This window comes from Vitis riparia, chromosome 1 (genome assembly GCF_004353265.1).
Source record: "Vitis riparia cultivar Riparia Gloire de Montpellier isolate 1030 chromosome 1, EGFV_Vit.rip_1.0, whole genome shotgun sequence".
Lineage (NCBI taxonomy): Eukaryota > Viridiplantae > Streptophyta > Magnoliopsida > Vitales > Vitaceae > Vitis > Vitis riparia.
In genome coordinates, this window is record NC_048431.1 from 405,275 (window position 1) to 423,518 (window position 18,244).

Consider the following 18,244-nt stretch of genomic DNA (forward strand, 5'->3'; position numbering starts at 1 on the left):
AACTTAGAATAAGGCTTTACTCAGATCTTGTCTGATTTGAAAAGGATGAGGTATGTTCCTTGGTATCATATCTAAGTTTGAGAAAGTATTCAGTATCTACACTACAAAATATGATATAATCATCCTTTTATACTACCATATCATTGAAAATTAGTTATTGTAAAAATAAATAAAATGATAAATTACATCTTTAATCGTTGAGATGACAAAATATGAATGAATGGTTGTACCATATCTCCATAATAACATGATACAACAAAAGTACTGATACTCTCCCTCTAGGTTTTCATTTTCATTACACAACATAAATGGAGGATCATGCCATCTCAGCATTATCATGTTTGCAAGCTTTCAATATTTCTCAACATGCAACACAGCCATACAACTACTACACGACCACCACATGGAGTTCTTTTGAGGGTTTCATTATCTCAATCTAGATAAAGGGAAGAAGAGAGATCTTGGTTGAGAATGTTGCAGAGAAAAGACACCTTAACAAACAAATTTCAAGAGCATGGATTCAACCCATTAACAATTGCTTTAAATTTAAAAACAAACCCATTTTTTTTTCATTAAGGAATCCAATACAACAAAACTATTAAAAATGTCTTTGTTCCTTTTATTCCGAAATCAAGATGCCAAGGTGCTGCTTGGGCAGCTATCCACAGTGCAGGCCAAGATGTCTCTGTAACCCCTGGATATTCTGAAAGAGTCATAAACCTTGCCATCCCTGCTCTTCTTGTATTCAAACAACAGGTTTGAATGATCAAATGCTGTAAGTTTTACAAACCCATAATCATAGTCTTTGAAGATGCTCCACTTGGTGTTGATGGTGGTGAAATCTGCAAGGCTTGCTCCTCCCCCACCAGCAACCACATGTATTGTTCCATTCAAGGTGCCCTTGTAATAGTGCTTCTCTTCATTAGTGCAAATATTCTGTAGCAGTAAAAAGAATAAGACAATCAAATCATTGGTTAAGGAAGAATACAGATTTAAATCTGGGTAGTAGCATTTTCAGTCGAATGTAAATAGCATAGACAACTAGTTCAATGCTTAATGAAATGAAGATTATGATAATGGATCATGTAAAGTCATTCATCGGCATTTAAAGAGCTACTTTGTTTATGATTTACTCATTGCCCCAGGACTCCTGTAGGCAAAACTATAGTACTTGGAGCAGCTAAGGGCCTGGGTGGATGAATCAAATGGCAAGCTCAACAACACTCTAGCCAAGCTAACGGTGACTGCACAAACTCATGAGCAGCTCCTAAAACAAAGGAAAGCTGGGCAAACTTCCTGGACAACCCCTCCAAAGGATGAATCAGTAAGGGATGGAGGAAAATGAGAATGCAGAGACACAGAGAATGAGATGAAGAGAGAATGTGAGAATGAAAGAATGTTGGACTCAGCTCATGCTGTCACCAAGAAAGTGAGAGCTTCTTGGTAGTTCCCATAGATGTCACCAGTTGTTAGAGCAGCTGAGAATGAACTCAGATAGATGAATCAAATGGTGAGCCCAACAATTGAAGCCGTCAATGGGAACAAGCAAGAAGCCATCACTTTCATGGCTCTCCCTGCTTATTCCCATTTTTCCCCATCCCTTACTGGCTTATCCTTTAGAGGGGGTGGTTGGGTATCTATTTGTTCATCCAACCATCCTTTATTGTAGGAGTTGAACCCTGGTTGGAGTGATTTTGATTAAGGCACTTCTAGTGTGTAACGCTTTTTAAAAGTAACTTTTTGAAGAATCACCTACCAAGTGATTTTCAAAAGTTTGTCAAACACCTAATTTCTGTAAGAACACACTTCCAAACATTAGGAAAAGCTTCTAACTCTGTCAAAACCACTTCCAAACAGACTCTTCAGACAGTCACCATCAGCTTGGCTAGAGTGCTGTCGGTCTTGCCATGTGGTCCATCCACAATGGCCCATTTTCAGCTACTTCAAGAACATTCTTTACTAGTGTACAAGTTTTGAAGAAATGTTATTATTACTAGAAGGGTTGTTCCAGGAAGTAATTTTAAAGAAGCAGCAAAGACCAACTAATAAGCATTAAACAATTTCACTGTCCAAGCAACTTCTAAAAGAAGATACTACCTGCTTTTTAGAAGTTAGATAGAGTGATTTTCATGGAGTGGAAAGAGAAGTATTTGAATGAAAAAACGTCGGTAAAAATGGTATTTCCCTTCAAAAGTAACCTTCTGTGCAATAATCAGAAATCATTCCAGTCATCAATAAAAGTCTCTCTTCCAAAAAAATTGCTTTCTAATACATTTGAAATTGACGACCATAGACACAAATTGCATGAACAAACACACTTGAAAGTAGTCCCAAATCCTACTTTAACTACATGGCTGATAAAGAGTAAAGATAGAATTTAATGGGTCTAACTTGGTTTCTTTGGAACAATTAAATAAGACTTCCAGGTTAGTTCAAAATGCAACAAGGAAACATGAATAAGGTCAGAAACATCACTATTTACCTGATAAATGGGACAAGTCCTTTCATAATTGTGCACATGACCATACATGGCAATGTCAACCTTGTACTTCTGCCAAAGTTTTTGAAGGTCGTCCCTCCCCATTGGTTCAGCAAAGGATCCCTCTTCAGCATAAAAGGAGGAAGAAGAATAACCAAGAACACGATGTGCAAGAAAGATCAACCATGGTTGCTTCTGTCTATCAACAGAGGCTAGACAGTGCTCAATGAACCTGTATTGCTCTGTTCCCTCTCTCCAATCATGTTCTGTGTCAGCTATGCAGAACCGGAACATGCCAAAATCAGTGGAGTACCTGGAAGAAGAAGAAAAAAGGGATAATGTTCAAGACCAGTAGCTTGGAAATTCTTTTGGAGAATGACTTTAAGTTTAGTAGAGTAAGAAACATGAACCTTCATTGTAAAATTAGAACAAGTACATGTAATATACCCAATGGCATTAAGATTCTATATCTTGTATTTGATTAGATAACAACGCTTTCACATGGAATTAGGGAGTTAAATATAATCATGGAATCTAATGGGTGGATTTAAAGATTGAAAATATAGAAACTTCTCAAAGTGCAAGCAAGCAAGAACTAGGGATTCGTTTGTAAATAAACAGAAAGGAGCCATGATGCAGACAATGTTGAGACTAGGCTGGGAGTCAACCCCCCTTTCCCATCCCAATTGCTTGCATACATGATCCAAGCCTCAATAGCACAAATTTCACTCAACTGAAGAAGGTTACATATGCTTAAATGAATAAATAAGCAATAATCACTAGTTATAAAAAATTTAGAGCATCATGATGGACAGAGATAAAAAATGTGAACATAATAAGAGGTAGAAACTACCAACAAAAGTTAATCTGAAAAGCATTAAGCACAACAAACTAAATTAAATCTATGATGTTATTCCAAGGTTCTCATACCAGAATTTAGCCCTGTTCTCAGCAGGCACATAGAACATAGTCTCAGCCAGCACACCACATTCTCCTCCAGAATCCAGGTTTCCATAGAAGGATCCTGTTCCAGGCCAGTCCCGCTCATGGTTGCCACTGGAAGGAAAAATCACCAATTGTCACATAAGATAGAGCAGGATATGTGTACATTTTCCAACAAGGTTTGCAAGAGAATTATGCCAAACCTTGCAATCATGTATGGCACTGTTGAGGTAATTGACTCAACCTGTGCAGTAAATTGATCCCACTGCGAAAGGTATCCATTTGCATAACATATATCTCCAATGTGGAAGACAATATCAATGTTCTTCAAATCTTCAATAAGCTGCTTAGTAGTGTTAAGAGAGCCACGCTGATATTGGTTGTATTCATTAGAACCATCAGCCTCATCCTGCAAGGTGAAAAAAGAGATTACTTCTGTAACTGCACCTAACTAATCCAAACAGCTATATGGGACAGATTTCATAATCCTAAATAAAATTTTAGAACATGGAAACTCTGGAGTATGTGAAGTAATGGTGCCAAACATGAAGTGTCCAATAACCAAAAAGAAGAAAAGTTTATAGTTCATTCTAAGTTACCTTAAAGAGTGTTTGGTAAATCAAGTTAATGACTTAATATGACTCAATGACTTCATTTAAGTTATTAAGGACACCAAGTATGTTTGGTAAAATGACTTAATGTTACAACTTCAAGTTAAAAATAGCTTTCATAAATCAACTTCATGACTTAATATGACTTAATAACTTAAGCATAATTTAACTTAAAGCTATTTTGAGTCACTAAGCATTAAGTTTTACCAAATGCCCTCTCTGGACACTTTTGACTGGTTTTTTTGTTGCATGGATATGAATAAAACACCCATATCTGACATTCTATATTAGATATATGCTCCAATTTGGCTTGGTATAAAATGAGAAAAGTGAATATTAGGTTATTTGGATATATCCCCAAGTCCTAAAATTTGGAAATCGCCGACTTTTAGATTAGATATATGCTGACACCCCACACATGGACGTAAGTACATCTAACATAAGTGATATCAAAAGAAGCAGCACAATCCATAAAGAAAGAAATATGCCCCTGGAAATTGATATTCACTTAAAGTTGATAAAGGTAGTGCATACACCTCAAGTAGCCAATATTTGATAAGCATATATTCCTCCCAGAAATAGGAATTTAATCCTACCAGTTGATGACAAATCTATACAGAAAAAGCCTATCCAGACACAATGATATATTCAATGCTTACATCAATCAGCTGGTGTCAAATCCATAATCCTCATGATAGATGAAAGAAGGTTTAAGATTTGATATGCAAAGTAGAGTTTCCAAGAGATTACAAACCTTTCCCATGTCACCAAAAATGACAACACGTTGTAAAGAGTTTTGACCAGGATAAGGAGAAGCCCTAAACTGGTATTGTTGACTCCAAATATATGTACCATTGAACAATCTATGCCCCAGCTTGTAGCTATACCTGCACAATAAGCAAGAAGCATAGATAATGTTCATCTGGAAATAAAATCAAACTGAAATTCTTCATAAAGATCCACAATTGTTATCACATGAAACCCAGCTCATTTAATGATCAAAACAGTTGTATTTAACAGTCTTTTTTCTTTTTCTTTTTTCCCCTTTATATCAAATGGTAGATATAACAGATTGCTTCACAATGAGAAAAGATCGTTTTGTTAAAAGCTACCAATCCTACTGCTCTCTCCTGTCCCCTTCCCAGCCTCTTGTTTCTGCCAACTATTGCAAAATTTCTAGATATCCTGCATATAGAATTTGTTCATGACTAATATCACCAAATAGGCATGAGCCTGCAACTAAGCAATCAGATCCAAGAGCAAAAACCCAAAGCAATTGTGAAAATGATAATATGAGAGAGAGGTCATATATATCTTCAACTCCAGAGCAGATTTAGAGCACTTATTTACTTGAAGAAGCAAGTAGGAATAATTTCATATATGTTTACATGTGAATATCTAGTTGATTTCATCTTGGTGTTAAAAGAAACCCTTAAGAATATTGTCCCAGCCGTGCCACAATTCTTGGAGGTATTGTTGATTTCCTCTTGTGTATATAGGGTGAGCCCTCTCCTTTGTTAGGAGCCTTCAATCAAACATTTGTTTGCTTATCAAAGAAAATATTTTCATTGTTGCTTTTACTTTTAACTTTAAACAAGCAATTTGATTGAATATTATACCATTAAACAGAGTAGACTAAGGTGCAGGTGATTAATGAACTATAATTGCAATTTCCAAGAGAAGTGAAGGTCAAAAGAAGCAAAATTTCTACCAACAAACTTCAAACTAAATCTCAAATTACATGGTATTTAGTTTGATGAATAGAACAAATAAAACTACAAATTTGACTAAAATTTAAGATCTATAATGAACATCATATGCTAGCAGATGAGATAACATACACTAAGTTCGGCCACAACTCCTTCAAGAAACTAGTATGTATGTATCCAGGATCACGCCAACCAACTGTGCTTGCTGGTGCTCCTGCACATAGACATTCATATGATGTATTATCTACCAAAGAAAAGTTGAGTAAGTGGAAGAACATGGAGCATCTTAACCCATGTCTGTAACCAAAAAAATATGCTTAAAATTTTTAGTTCTAGAAAAAAATTCTAAGCTTTCTGATCTGACAAGGTTATAACAAGATTTGGCCATTGTGGACATTTATTCATCATCTATGGGTTATTATTTGTTCACTATATTTTCATGTAGAATCTATTCATCCTTATTCCACAACATAATGGGCATAGACAAGAAGGTTATTATTAGTTCACTATATTTTCATATAGGATCTTTTTCATCACTGGTGCATAACATAATGTGCAAATTCTCTATTCCTGTACCTATTTATCTTACATATAAGCAGCACAGCACCCTCCCAACACACCCCCCTCACCCACAAAAAAGAAAGATTGGACAAAAGGTGACCGCAGTTTTTGTGCTATTATCATATATTTAATTTAGCAAAACATCTAAATAATATGAAGATTCCATTTTTAAAGGTTTTTCCATGTCAGTGTACTACTCATATTAATTCAAATGAACCACAGTGATCATGTTTTTTCTTGGAATAAAATTTTTGATGCATTGACTTTTTGTGTATGTTGAGATCAGCATGTAGAGTAACATCAATTTCTAAAAGTTGCTTAAGAATCCATTGCTAAAATAAAGTTGATTTGCCATTCGAATGCATCTTGTAAGAACAATATTCAAGAGAAAAGGAAATTTACTCACCACACATGCTCCTACGATCAAAAGTCAGTGTCCCAGCTGGGGAACGCACCTTGTCTCCTCCTTTCAGACCCCATTCAATGAAAGGTGCTGCATCATTGATCCCGTATCCACTCGTCCATGTTACAGTCATCTATATATCATATTAAAGTTTGCCATCTCAGCATGGAATCATGAGACAAATAGAACACACATAATCACGAGTAAAGAGAAGGTCTTTACATGAAAGACACAGGCCCTACACCAAAGAATGGATTAAACAGAAAGATAAGCCAGCAAGATGTAACAAATTTTTTCCCTGATAGATATATTTTATATGCAAAATATATAAATCTTTTACTCTTCTTATATACCATGTAAGGCATGTTCCCAGAAAAATGTAGTGTTGAAAAAATTAAACTTACCTCATTCCATACTTTTCCTTGTGCCAGACGAGGGTAAACTGGTGCATTAGGATTTGCAAAAGCTACAGAATTTGACACTGCCACCACCTTCGGCTAATAAACAAAGAATAAAATCATTTCAATGAGCATCACAATTGTCAGTACAACCTTTAGATGTAAGAAAAGAATGACAATAACAAGGGAATGATCTAATATAAAAGTCCAGTAAATAAGAACTCAAGACAGTTCACAATCATCCTCTACAAATTGATTCATGCAAGAGATGACAAGCCAATGATCTACATAACTATGTAATTATAGGCCAAAGACAGTTACGAGCATACATTTACTAATCCGCCAGAAAATAGTGCAAAAGAGAAGTCTGATCTCTGGTTGATCAATTGAAGCTTCAATGATCCTTTCCCTGTATTTTTGTAGTTAGGACTGGTGTAATTTGCATACTGATACTGCAAGAGAAGATTGCAAGGTCAATATTCACATGGGAGGCCATCTTCCAGATCAAGGAAAAGCAGGCTCAGGATCCATTTAAAACACAGCCATGACAAAACAGAAGGACACAAACCTTAATAGGCGCAGAACACAATAATGGAGGAGTAACCCGGATATCTTCTGGAAGACAGGTTGAAGCACTGAAATTATGGAATAGATGTTCTTCCAATTAGTTCACTACAATTAAAGTGAAATAAAAGGCACAAAAACCATTTTCCAAAGTTTCAGCTGAAATCAAATCTTCACAGAGAGTATTAATATTCAGTGGCATCAATTTACCTGAAATTGGCAGGAGAAAATACCCCAATCCAATCATCAACTGATGGGCTTGGGGAGCTAAACTCTACAGTCAAAAATTCTGTATTTTGTCCCTAAAAAGTGAAGAAATGTTGCATCAGCCTCAGAACACAATGTACACCAAAGAGGATTTAACTACTATGAAAGTGGCATTCTGTTAAGAGATGCAAACTGATGTAGAACAAGATGGATACCAAGCCAAAACCAAGACTACTAGAAGATATTTAATTTTTTTGTTTAGAAATTTCTAATTTTGTTTTATGATATTTATCAGTTTCTAGGATTTTATTAGTTAAAACTTGTTCATATATGCATTCCTATTCTTAATAATTTTATGGACTAAGTGGATAGACCTTTGGTAGCCTACCTTTGAAGGAAAAATTTTGGAGAGTTCTTTTTATTAGATGAAGATTTAAAAAGAGCAAAAAGTGAGATTTACAACATATAAGTTTAGAGTTTGAGTGTGGAATTATCTAGAATTGCAAGATCATTTATGGCCTATAATAAAATATATTTTTTCATACAAATCAAAATAATGTAAAAGATCATGCTGAGGATTGCTATCAAACCAATGCGTTGTGAAGATGATTTCAGTATTATAAGGTATGCACAACTCAAACCAATGGCAAGAATGAGGATAACACACCACAATTTATTGAAGAAAAGTTCACATCATGATGAGAAAATCACAAGGTTGTGAAACTACGATGGGGATGAGACATCTCTTGAATGTGTTGACTTTATCACAAGACAGCATCTATAAATTGAAACTCTAGAATTTGAGAACGATATTTTACAAGAAGATCATACTGAAATTTCAAACCCAAATGAAGAAATGACAGAGCCAGAAATTGCATGAATTCCTAGCTAAAGTTAAATTTTTTCATAACAGGAACTTAATAGGAACCAAGGCAGGCCAATAATTTCTAAGTCTGAAGAGCCTAGTTACTTTCTGAAAAATGATATGTTACAATTTATAAAAGAATTCATTTTATTGAATGTGAAAATTTTAATTTAATTTTCAATCTTTATTTTGTGGATCTTGTCAATCAGTTGAAGGCTTTTCCCAAAGACTTTCTAACTGCTAATTCATCTATATTGATCTTTATTGGGTTGAAAATTTTAAATTGAAGACCAAAGAAAAGGAACTTTTAACTGCTAAAATTCTCAATAACCAATTGAGAGAAGAAGAAGAAGAAGAAGAAGAAGAAGAAGAAGGCAAATGCATTCAAAATATGTATTCCATTTGAGAGGAAGATTCCACTTTTGGGAGGTCAACCCATAACAAGTTCTGTAAGTGGAGGGGACGGATGCAGGACCAAAAAACCCACCAAACAAACTCATAGGTTTTTTTCCTACTGTTTTCATGATTATGTCAGAAGTTTCTAGAGTCTTAATTGTAGAAATTAGATCCTTAGAGAGTTTTAACTGTTCTTACAGCTTTATGGAGCCTACGATTTGGTCTCCTAATGTTAAAAAAACATAATTTTTTATTGCTTGTCTGATTAGAAGCCAGGATTTCCGGATTGAAAAAGGCTAGCATATTTTCCTTCACAGCTATTAAATTAGTCTAGGACCAAATGATGCAATTGAATCTTACCCCCAATCCAAGAACTGTAGGAGAGGCTTTGACATAAGCTTGATCATGAAGAGCAAATTTTGCATTGTGAATAGCAATCTTAGCGAGAGGCTGATCCCCATGTGATATTGCCCCTTCAATGCAGGCAAGAGCCCACAAAATGGCCAACAGACTCGCCCCAAAAACTCTCATCCCACCAAAATCTGAAATCAATCCACCACAAAGAACAAAGAAAAACGGGGACAATCAAGAAACATTTCTGCAGAAACCAAGTCCTATAAACCAACTTACAAAACAAAAACACAGGCAAATATGTGGGGAAAAAAAAAACGTAAAGTTGGATTGCCACTCAGACAAACAAGCGAACCCAGCACAACAGCCAATTCAAATTCAAGCTAAAAGAAATTGAAGATTTCAATCCTCTCTACTCCCGCTATTAGTTGAAAATAAAGATGATATCTAGGACATCAGAAGTAAAACTTGGAAATAAATCTTCACATATACATATGATTAAATGAAAATATATCAAGAGATGCCTCAATCTACAGTTCCCTCTACACTAGCTCATAATCTCAAAAACCCATACCAGAAAAAACAACATAAACAGAAAAACAAGCAACTGGGCATCAAAGAATTGGATCAACTAGAAGAACAACTGAACAAGTGGGTTGCGAGAGAATGAAAGATGATAGTTCATAATCTCCCAACCCCATATTAGAAAAAACAAAATAAACTGAAAATAAAGCATTTGGGTATCAAAGAATTGGATAAACCAGACCTGTAGAATAACTGAAGAAGTTGATGTTTTGTGAGAGAATGGGAAATGAAAACTGAAGTTGAAGACAACAGCAATGAAATCCACTATTATAAAAAAGGACTCTTCGGATATTTCAAAGGAAGATTCTCTGTAATTAAGCAACCATATTTCCAGCTCAACGGCCGATGGATTCTTCTAATAATGTATAGTATAGAACTCTATATTTTGCTTCTTATTGTTTCATGCCAAACAAATATTCAGAATAAATAGTAAAATCCATATTTTCTTTTAATATTCTTATATATCCTTAAAAATTATTTTCAAAAATTAAATATTAAAATTTCAATTTTTTGAGATAAATATTAAACAAAACTTTTATTTTATATAAGAGTTGTTATTATTTTTTATTTTTAAAAATAAAAAATAAAAAATATATTCAAAATAGTACTCCTTTACTTATTTTTTGATTTTATTTTAATTAATAATTATTTCTTTCAATATGCATTAAATGGTGCAAGATCTCCAACAAAGGTCAACCGACCTTTTTCAATTTCCTTTTTAACAAGACCTTTCTTTTCCTATCCACACTCCCATTTGTTGGATCCATTATTCTTCTAACGTTTTTCTTATAAAAGAAATTTGTAAAAAAAAGAAAAAATAAAATAAAATAAAAAACAAAAAACAAAACGTGTTTTGATTTAAAATGTAAAATATGATTTCAAGTTACATATTTAAATTATTTTTCAAAAATACAATTTTAGAAGTTAGCCTGAATTATTTTTCTCATTTTTATCAAAAAAAAAAAAGGGTGATGATTTTAGATTAAAATTTAAAATCCTATTTTCAGATAATAATTTTATTTAACTTATTTTAACTCTCCTATCTTAAGGATAAATAATTTAGAAATGCATAAAATATTTAATAAAAAAACAGGCTTTAACTCACTAATTTATAAAAAGTAAAAAATTTCAATTTTTCAAATCAATTTTATCTTTATTCATTTTAAAATATTTTAAAATATAGGTATATTTTCAAAAATCTAATTATTTTCTAAAATACATTTTTTTCTATAAAAATTGGGTTTTTTTTAATTAATTTTCTTTTTCCTTTTTTATGAAAATTGCCATCCATCTCAATATTTCCTTCCATGCCCACCAAATAATTTGTACTGTAAAATCCAAAAGAGGCACCTACGGAATTGTTCTTCCACAGCAGTCGCATAATAAGATATTACAATGAAGCTGCCAACCCAAAAACACTACCTTGTCTATCTATCCATCTCAAAGCTCTAACCCAAAGAAGGAAAAATATACATAAGAAAGAACATGAATTGCAGTACTCAGGTCTTCTTCTTTACCCACTACCAAAAGAACAATTTGTCGAAAAATTTCATTTATGTTTTGTGTAACCCGCTTCAAACAGAGAACACCGTCCACCAGAGCAGAAGTCCTGGAAGAGAAAAGTAATACCAAAGTTAAACCAAGGGTTATGAGGATCATGGTGATTTGTGAGGCTGTGACAAGAAGTCTCCAAACATAAAATCAGCACAGCGACAGTAACTACTTCTACTTCTATTTATTCTACTGCTAAACCCAGAACTTAAAAGTTATAACCCAGATAGGCCGGGGTAATTGTTCGGTTTTCTCATGCTTTCTTACCAAGCAAGACCAAAAAGAAAAATGGGGAATCAAATGTTTTTAACATGAGATTATTTGTTACCTAACACAGTTGTTTTTTTGTTGCAGACAGCTGGAAATGTGAATGGTAATAGTGGCAAGCAAGCAAGGTCAGTAGAATTTTGAGTTTGGGATCAGTATAATTCACTTTCTGCCAAATGTTTGTCATTTCAAAATGGCATTTGAGAGAATTTTGATTTTCAGAACTGTAGGGAAGCATGAACATCTTGCAGATGCGGTCAACAATGGGGATATGGAAGGCCCACCACCCCAGAAAATCTTGGGCAAAAGAAGACTTTGGGGGAAAAGGTTAAGAGCATGACATAAAAAGTGAGAAAAGGCAAAGCCATTGATGTACCTGCAATACTCATCTTGGTTTGAATTTTGGGTCCCCATGTTCCACTCCAAGCATACCCTAATCATATCAAGTATCAAAAACCAGAGATATGAATCCAAAACTTTCTTTTAAGAGCAAAGAAGTATGCTATGCATGCCTGCATCACACTCTTTAGCTAAAACCATGTTGGACAAAAACAATCTGAGTTAGAAGCTAACCTCGTCCAAAGCAGTTGGTGGTGGTGTTCACCCCATTCTGACAAATACAAGCAAATGACTCATCCAAACCAGTGAAGCCACACAAGCCCCCACTTGCTTCACAATCCTTGCAAGCATCAGAATCTGAGCTATTATATTGCAAAGAAATCCCAAATTTCCATTTCATTGGGTCCCCCTCATCATCACCAAGCCCATATATCGATGCATAGGATGAGCATTGTAGCTTTGGAAGATCCAGCCCATAACCAGACCCAACCCCATCCAGGGAGTTGTAAACACAACAAGTAGAAGTCGGTGCATTGGGGTCCAAGCCAATCCCAGTCACCCCTTTGCAAGAATAGAGCCCTCTGCATGCATGAGAACCTGAACCTGTATCACATAAATCTTCATTTAGATCAAACACTGGAGAGGTTGTGGAGCAACCAAGCAAGACAAATACATCATCCGCCATTATAGTGAATGGGCTGGCCCTGTCCAAGCTAAAGCTTCCAGAGTTCTGCATAGAAGTGCAAGTCGACATAAGAGGGTCATTGACAATGATAGTGCTGCTGGAGTAGTCAATTGAAGCAACCGTGTAAATGCCAGTGAGAGTAGAGAATTGAAGTGTCCCAGAGCTACATTTTACGTATCTAGCAAAGTCGGGGTGGCCGCAACCAAATCCAGTGCCAAATGGGAACTTGACAGTGATATTGCCACATACATCACTACATGTTCCATTGGATGGCATCGCTCGGACAATGTCGGAGCGGGAATGGACTAGAGGGAGAGAGAAGAAAATGAGGATGAGAGGCCATGGAGTTGAGGAAGATGACATTGGTGAAGGTTTTGGGATGAGATGGTGTTTGAGGGACACAAATAGGAAGCACAATAATGCAGGACAACTAGCAATTGAAATTTGAAAAGGTGTTCTTTTCGGTGGAGGTGATTTACTTTCAACATTGGGCCCTTTCTTTTCTGTGTCTTTCCTAAAAAGTAGAGCCTATATGTCTGATAGGTTCTAGCTGAAAGGCAATATGATTTTTCATTACTTCGAAAAGAAAAGGAAAATTAGGATTTCAAGGTCTTGTTTGGTTGCCTAGATGGTCCAAACACCAATCTCAACCAGTAGGAAAAGAACAGTCTTCTATCCCTATAGCAGTTTTACTTGGTTGATTAATATTTTTAGTTTACTATCTAATAGTCTAAGTGTTTCTGTTAACTAATAACTAACAGTCATAAAAACCTAATTCAACACAAAAACAAAAAGGTGTTAATTTTCTAACAGCCTGCTAAATTCTTCTGAACAAATAAACATTACAAAATGCTTCTAATCACAACTAACTTAAACTCGTGTTAGGGAAATGTTTTGGAGAGGTAATTTAGACAATCCAAGTGAAAAGAACGATAATTTTGCTAACAAAAAAAAAAAAAAAAAAAAAAAAGCAAAAGAAAAATGAAAAAAGAAATTCACATGTGTTGCATTTGGACACATATATTTGGATCAAGGATTTGAGACTCTGTTGTTCAGAAATCAACTTTCTCCCTTTGGTGTATGCTTTTGAAAACCTATACCTTTTAATTTTTATCTCGATCTCTTCATCATTAGGCCATGTCCCAAAATCCATCCAAACAAAATATCCAAAAAGAAAAATTAACAGTACAGGATATGGATTTCTAACCAAATTTAGTGAAAATATATTCCCAAGGACACTTCTTTTTTCCCTTTGAACAAGCCCAAATGTCACAACAGTAAAACCAACATGGTTGTTCATGAGTCTTCAAAACCACCTTGTGATACCATGGTTTGGCGTTAGATTTTAAAAAACCAACCAATCCCTCTTGGGATGTGATTCCAATAACCAAAAGAAAACCACAAAAGGAAAAAAATTGTATTGATTCTAACAGTTTAACCAACTTAGAGTGGTAGAAGATTATCTAGAATATGCTATTCTGTAAATAAAAAACACCATATCATTGACTTGCATGATTTTTCCTCCATCAAATTTCTGGGTTTTTTTTTTTTATCAAACAGTATGCACGCATTAATAACTTGCAGGATTTTCCACCAAACGACTTGCATACTTCATCCAATGCTAAACTAAATGCAAAAACTATCAAGCATCCACATAGCACATCAATAAAGAACGAAATTCAAACAATCAAATTTTGATTGAAAAGAAAAATAAATAAAACCCAACAGTAAACTCGGTAATCAAACAAATGGATTTAAGTCTGACAAACTTTCAACTTCAGAATCAAACTAGGGACCCTGATAAAAATTTAATCAAACTAAAAACAAGTAAAAAAACTGTAATAATTAGATAGGCTTAAGGTCCAGGTCTGAATGCAGTAAAGACCACCTGGTTTTCAATCATAAAGGAAAGATCTTGCCCATGGAAAAAGAAACCCATTTACATTCATATACCTTTGTGAGAATACAATTGGGTTATATCGACATTTGTGTTTAATAATGATCAGTAGAATATATCCTTGGGAATACAGTCCAAAGGACATAAAGAAATGCTCATCAACTAATGCAGGGTACATCATAGACCAATTCTAACTGGACTAAATAAAATGAAATCAAACAGAAATCCAAATCTTCAACTGCTAACAAGTCCACCTGATTTTCAATCTTCTTTAACATTGGGCAAACAGTTACTCTGATTTCACATTTAATAAGGATCCTGACACATCCAATAATGCAGTAGAAGAGCAAATTGAAACGTAATTGAACACCAAGAAATTTTTCCTTTCAATTGCATTATAATGGTTACGTACAAACCCTTGATGCATAAAATGTGCTAAGATTTGACTTTCCAGTTTTTTATGCAAGTTTCAACGTCTAATCCCAATTGAAGCAGCATAAAACGCATAAATAAGGTTGGAAGCTCGAAAGCATCTAAGAATCACTTGTTCAAAACATGATGATTACACATACTTTCATTTTCCCAAAGAACCTCATTCTCACCTCCATTTTGAGGTTCCAGGCAAGCATTAATCTTTGTATCGTCAGCGAAAGCCTTGTAACCAAAATAGAATCAGCAGTTTCAGAGCTCCTGACAACCCAGTTCAATCCTTGAAAGCAATAAATGTTTCCATTTTCCTGAAGTTCCCGTTTCCCAATTTCCATTTTGAATTGTCCTCCAGCAGGCACCAAGCTCTATAGCATAAAGGTGAGTCCTAGTGAACAAACAATCAGCAGCTTGTGAAGTTATCACATATGCCAATTTTGAAAAGCAACTATTGTTGTTTCCATCTTCCCAACTTCCATTTCATGCATCCAGAGTTGTAAGCAGAAGCTCCAGTGCACAAAGCAAGCATCAAGCAATTGCAATCTCATGCATTCAGACCAGCCCAATTCTTGAAAGCAATAAGCGCTTCCATTTTCCTGAAGTTTCTCTTCCTCACCTTTGCCACTTTGAGCTTCTTATGCGCCTCCATGAATGCTTGCTTGTACCTCCACTTATCTACAAAGATCTTCATCTCCTGAGATTTCTCCACAACCTGCATCACAGCATCGAAAAAGCCCCCTTTAACTAGAGCATACAGGAATGCATCGACCAAGTTGTGATCAAATTTGACCCCCTTCTCTCCATCAATTGAAATCCTTCTCTTGACCTCATTCCACAGCATTAAAACACTAAAATATTTCTCTGCACTTGCATATCCATTAATAAGGGACAAATAGGTTTGATCATTTGGTTCAAACTGTAGAAAGATCATCCTTCTGAAAGTCCTCCTTGCATCTTCTAATCGCCCAACCTTACAAAAGGCATGAATAATTGAATTCCAGTCATGGGTACCCACTTCAACTCGCGGGTCCTCAACAATCTCATCTAAGAAGGCAGCCATTAATTCAGGCCGGTGATTCTCTGTTAAACCTGTCATCATCGTGAGATAACTCCCCTTCATATCAGGTACTCTTGCTTCCCTCATGTCTCTAAACAAAGAAAATGCCGACTGAAAATCTTGGCTTGACATTGATGCTTCAATCAAAGCATCATAACTGCCAGCATCCAACTGAAGCCCCAAACTGCTGATTTCCGTGACCAATTGAGCAGCTTCAGCAGTTCGATGCTCTTTGCAGAAGGCCTTCAGTATTGACACATAGACCCCAAGCCCAACAGAAACTCCCTGAACATTCATTTCGTCAAGAATGCTATGTGCCTTATCTAAGAATCCAAGACTAACACAAGCACTAATAATACCATATCCAATAGATCTATCAACCACAATTGATGAGGGCTCCAACTTTTGAGTTTCAATTATCAAACTTGCTAAATCCTTAATACTGCCATTTTGCAAAAACCCTTTTACCACTTCACAATAAGTTTCTTCGCTAAAGTTTGGGCCTTGTTCATCGTCTTCTCTCAAACTCCGAAAAATGGTCCTGGACACATATTCCAAATTGCCAGACTTGACATATGCATTAATCAGATAACTGTAAATTACCTTTTTGCTTGAAAAACCAAACCCACCCATCAAACCTTCTAACTCAACTATCTTTTCTTCAAGACCCTTCAATGCATACAAATAAGCAAGAAACCCAAAACTTGATTCATCAGGCTGGATACCCAAAACCGACATCATCTCCACAACCTTCTCAGCCTCGCTCACAGATTCAAGATCCTGACTGCACCCCTCCAACGCCACATTGCAGGCATCCAAGTCAGGTTTCATGGATTCCAACTTCTCATCAATTGCAATCCTACAAGTCTCATTAAAAACACGTAAAAACGCAACAAAGCTACGATTCCTTCGCGTAATCTCAACAATAACACCACCCCACATAGAGAAAGGCATGAAATACCTATTCTTGAACATACATTTGATCAAAGAAAAAGCAGGAGCAGCGGTATTAGCAGAATTCATGGAACCCAAAAGGGTTTGAACAGTCCCAAAATCCAACAAACTGGGGTTCTTCTCCAGCAAAAATACAGCAGAAGCAAAAGCCCTCTTGAGATTATAGAGGTCATGGAGAGAAGCCAGGTGGGCAATGAGGGAGTTGGTGAGGGACTTACTTGGGAAGGTGGAATTGGTAGTGAGAGCCTTGAAAGACTTCCAAGCTTCATCCGTGTTGTTGGTGGAGAGGGATGTGTGGAGTGCGGATTCTAGGTTCTCTGGGGCAGGGCTCTGGAGGGGTTTAGGAGATGTTGGGTGTGGTGGCCGTGGTGCTGAAGGGGTTGGTTTGAGAGAAAAAAGTGATGGTTGGAGGAAGGAGTAGAGGGTTGGGAATTCGGATTCGGATGTGGAGGAGAAGCGCCTCTGTGGAGCAAACCTCACTGCCACGGCCCTTCTCCACATTCTGCATCTTCCGCTCTGCAATACCACCCGAACCGTCGCCGTTTTTGATAGGTATGCCGCCGTCGCCGATTTTGAAGGTATGCTTCAGGGCAATGCTATTCGCAATTTTGCAGAGGGATATATTTCTTATTGTCTTTGTTTTTATTCGTATCTATTTTATTTAGCATTATTAAGAAAAATAATAATTAAAATTAGTGACTATTTACTTACTCTAACTCTAAGGGAGCGATCACAAACCAAAACTAGAAATGAAAATATGATAGCCTGGTCATGTATAAGAGGGAAATTAATTTTAGTTAAAATGTGATTTTATATTTTAACTTGTTATAGAAATTTTGAAGGAAAATATAATAAAAAGAAAATTAATAATAAATAATATTTGGTTTCTAAAAAAATTAAAGGAAAATACTAAAATATATATATAAAATAAAAGAAAATAAAAAATAAATTTAAAATTAATAAATCATTTTTATACGTTTTTTAAGCTTATTTTATT

The 18,244-nt window shown here is 35.4% G+C and overlaps 3 protein-coding genes across 5 annotated transcripts; all 3 read right to left on the reverse strand.

Moving 5' to 3' along the window:
- Positions 1-211: 211 nt before the first annotated feature.
- On the reverse strand, positions 212-10,354 carry LOC117924220 (probable inactive purple acid phosphatase 1). 2 transcript variants are annotated; one of them, XM_034842815.1, is made up of 13 exons: positions 10,253-10,354; positions 9,496-9,677; positions 7,878-7,969; positions 7,672-7,738; positions 7,433-7,555; positions 7,110-7,202; positions 6,709-6,838; positions 5,874-5,955; positions 4,787-4,919; positions 3,625-3,830; positions 3,410-3,535; positions 2,483-2,792; positions 212-936 (listed from the first exon to the last, which is right to left on the reverse strand). In XM_034842815.1, the coding sequence occupies exons 2-13, from the start codon at positions 9,664-9,666 to the stop codon at positions 631-633; spliced, it is 1,839 nt and encodes a 612-aa protein (XP_034698706.1). In that variant the 5' UTR covers positions 9,667-9,677; positions 10,253-10,354; the 3' UTR covers positions 212-630. The 2 variants fall into 2 exon arrangements, with proteins under 2 accessions (XP_034698706.1, XP_034698700.1); XM_034842809.1 differs by lacking the exon at positions 10,253-10,354 and adding an exon at positions 10,061-10,083.
- Positions 10,355-11,379: 1,025 nt separating this feature from the next.
- On the reverse strand, positions 11,380-17,852 carry LOC117921820 (pentatricopeptide repeat-containing protein At1g69290). 2 transcript variants are annotated; one of them, XM_034839785.1, is made up of 4 exons: positions 15,413-17,852; positions 12,463-12,831; positions 12,266-12,322; positions 11,380-11,680 (listed from the first exon to the last, which is right to left on the reverse strand). In XM_034839785.1, exon 1 carries the CDS (start codon positions 17,746-17,748, stop codon positions 15,781-15,783), a length of 1,968 nt encoding a protein of 655 aa, XP_034695676.1. In that variant the 5' UTR covers positions 17,749-17,852; the 3' UTR covers positions 11,380-11,680; positions 12,266-12,322; positions 12,463-12,831; positions 15,413-15,780. The 2 variants fall into 2 exon arrangements, with proteins under 2 accessions (XP_034695676.1, XP_034695671.1); XM_034839780.1 differs by having other exon boundaries at positions 12,463-12,958.
- On the reverse strand, positions 11,646-13,276 carry LOC117914313 (wall-associated receptor kinase-like 8). The gene is made up of 3 exons (XM_034829601.1): positions 12,463-13,276; positions 12,266-12,322; positions 11,646-11,680 (listed from the first exon to the last, which is right to left on the reverse strand). Exons 1-3 carry the CDS (start codon positions 13,274-13,276, stop codon positions 11,646-11,648), a joined length of 906 nt encoding a protein of 301 aa, XP_034685492.1.
- Positions 17,853-18,244: the final 392 nt, after the last annotated feature.

Bases quoted from the DNA above. Each gene is read 5' to 3' on its own strand.
- LOC117914313 (XM_034829601.1), bottom strand. From the start codon at position 13,276: ATGTCATCTTCCTCAACTCCATGGCCTCTCATCCTCATTTTCTTCTCT. The intron at 12,323-12,462 runs GTTAGCTTCTAA...TGATATGATTAG, and splicing joins CACCAACTGCTTTGGACGAG to GGTATGCTTGGAGTGGAACA. The intron at 11,681-12,265 runs GTACATCAATGG...TTTCTCTTCCAG, and splicing joins AACCAAGATGAGTATTGCAG to GACTTCTGCTCTGGTGGACG.
- LOC117921820 (XM_034839785.1), bottom strand. From the start codon at position 17,748: ATGTGGAGAAGGGCCGTGGCAGTGAGGTTTGCTCCACAGAGGCGCTTC.
- LOC117924220 (XM_034842815.1), bottom strand. From the start codon at position 9,666: ATGAGAGTTTTTGGGGCGAGTCTGTTGGCCATTTTGTGGGCTCTTGCC. The intron at 4,920-5,873 runs GTATGTTATCTC...CTTATTGTGCAG, and splicing joins GAGTTGTGGCCGAACTTAGT to GTATAGCTACAAGCTGGGGC. The intron at 2,793-3,409 runs GTATGAGAACCT...TTCTTCTTCCAG, and splicing joins GAGAACAGGGCTAAATTCTG to GTACTCCACTGATTTTGGCA.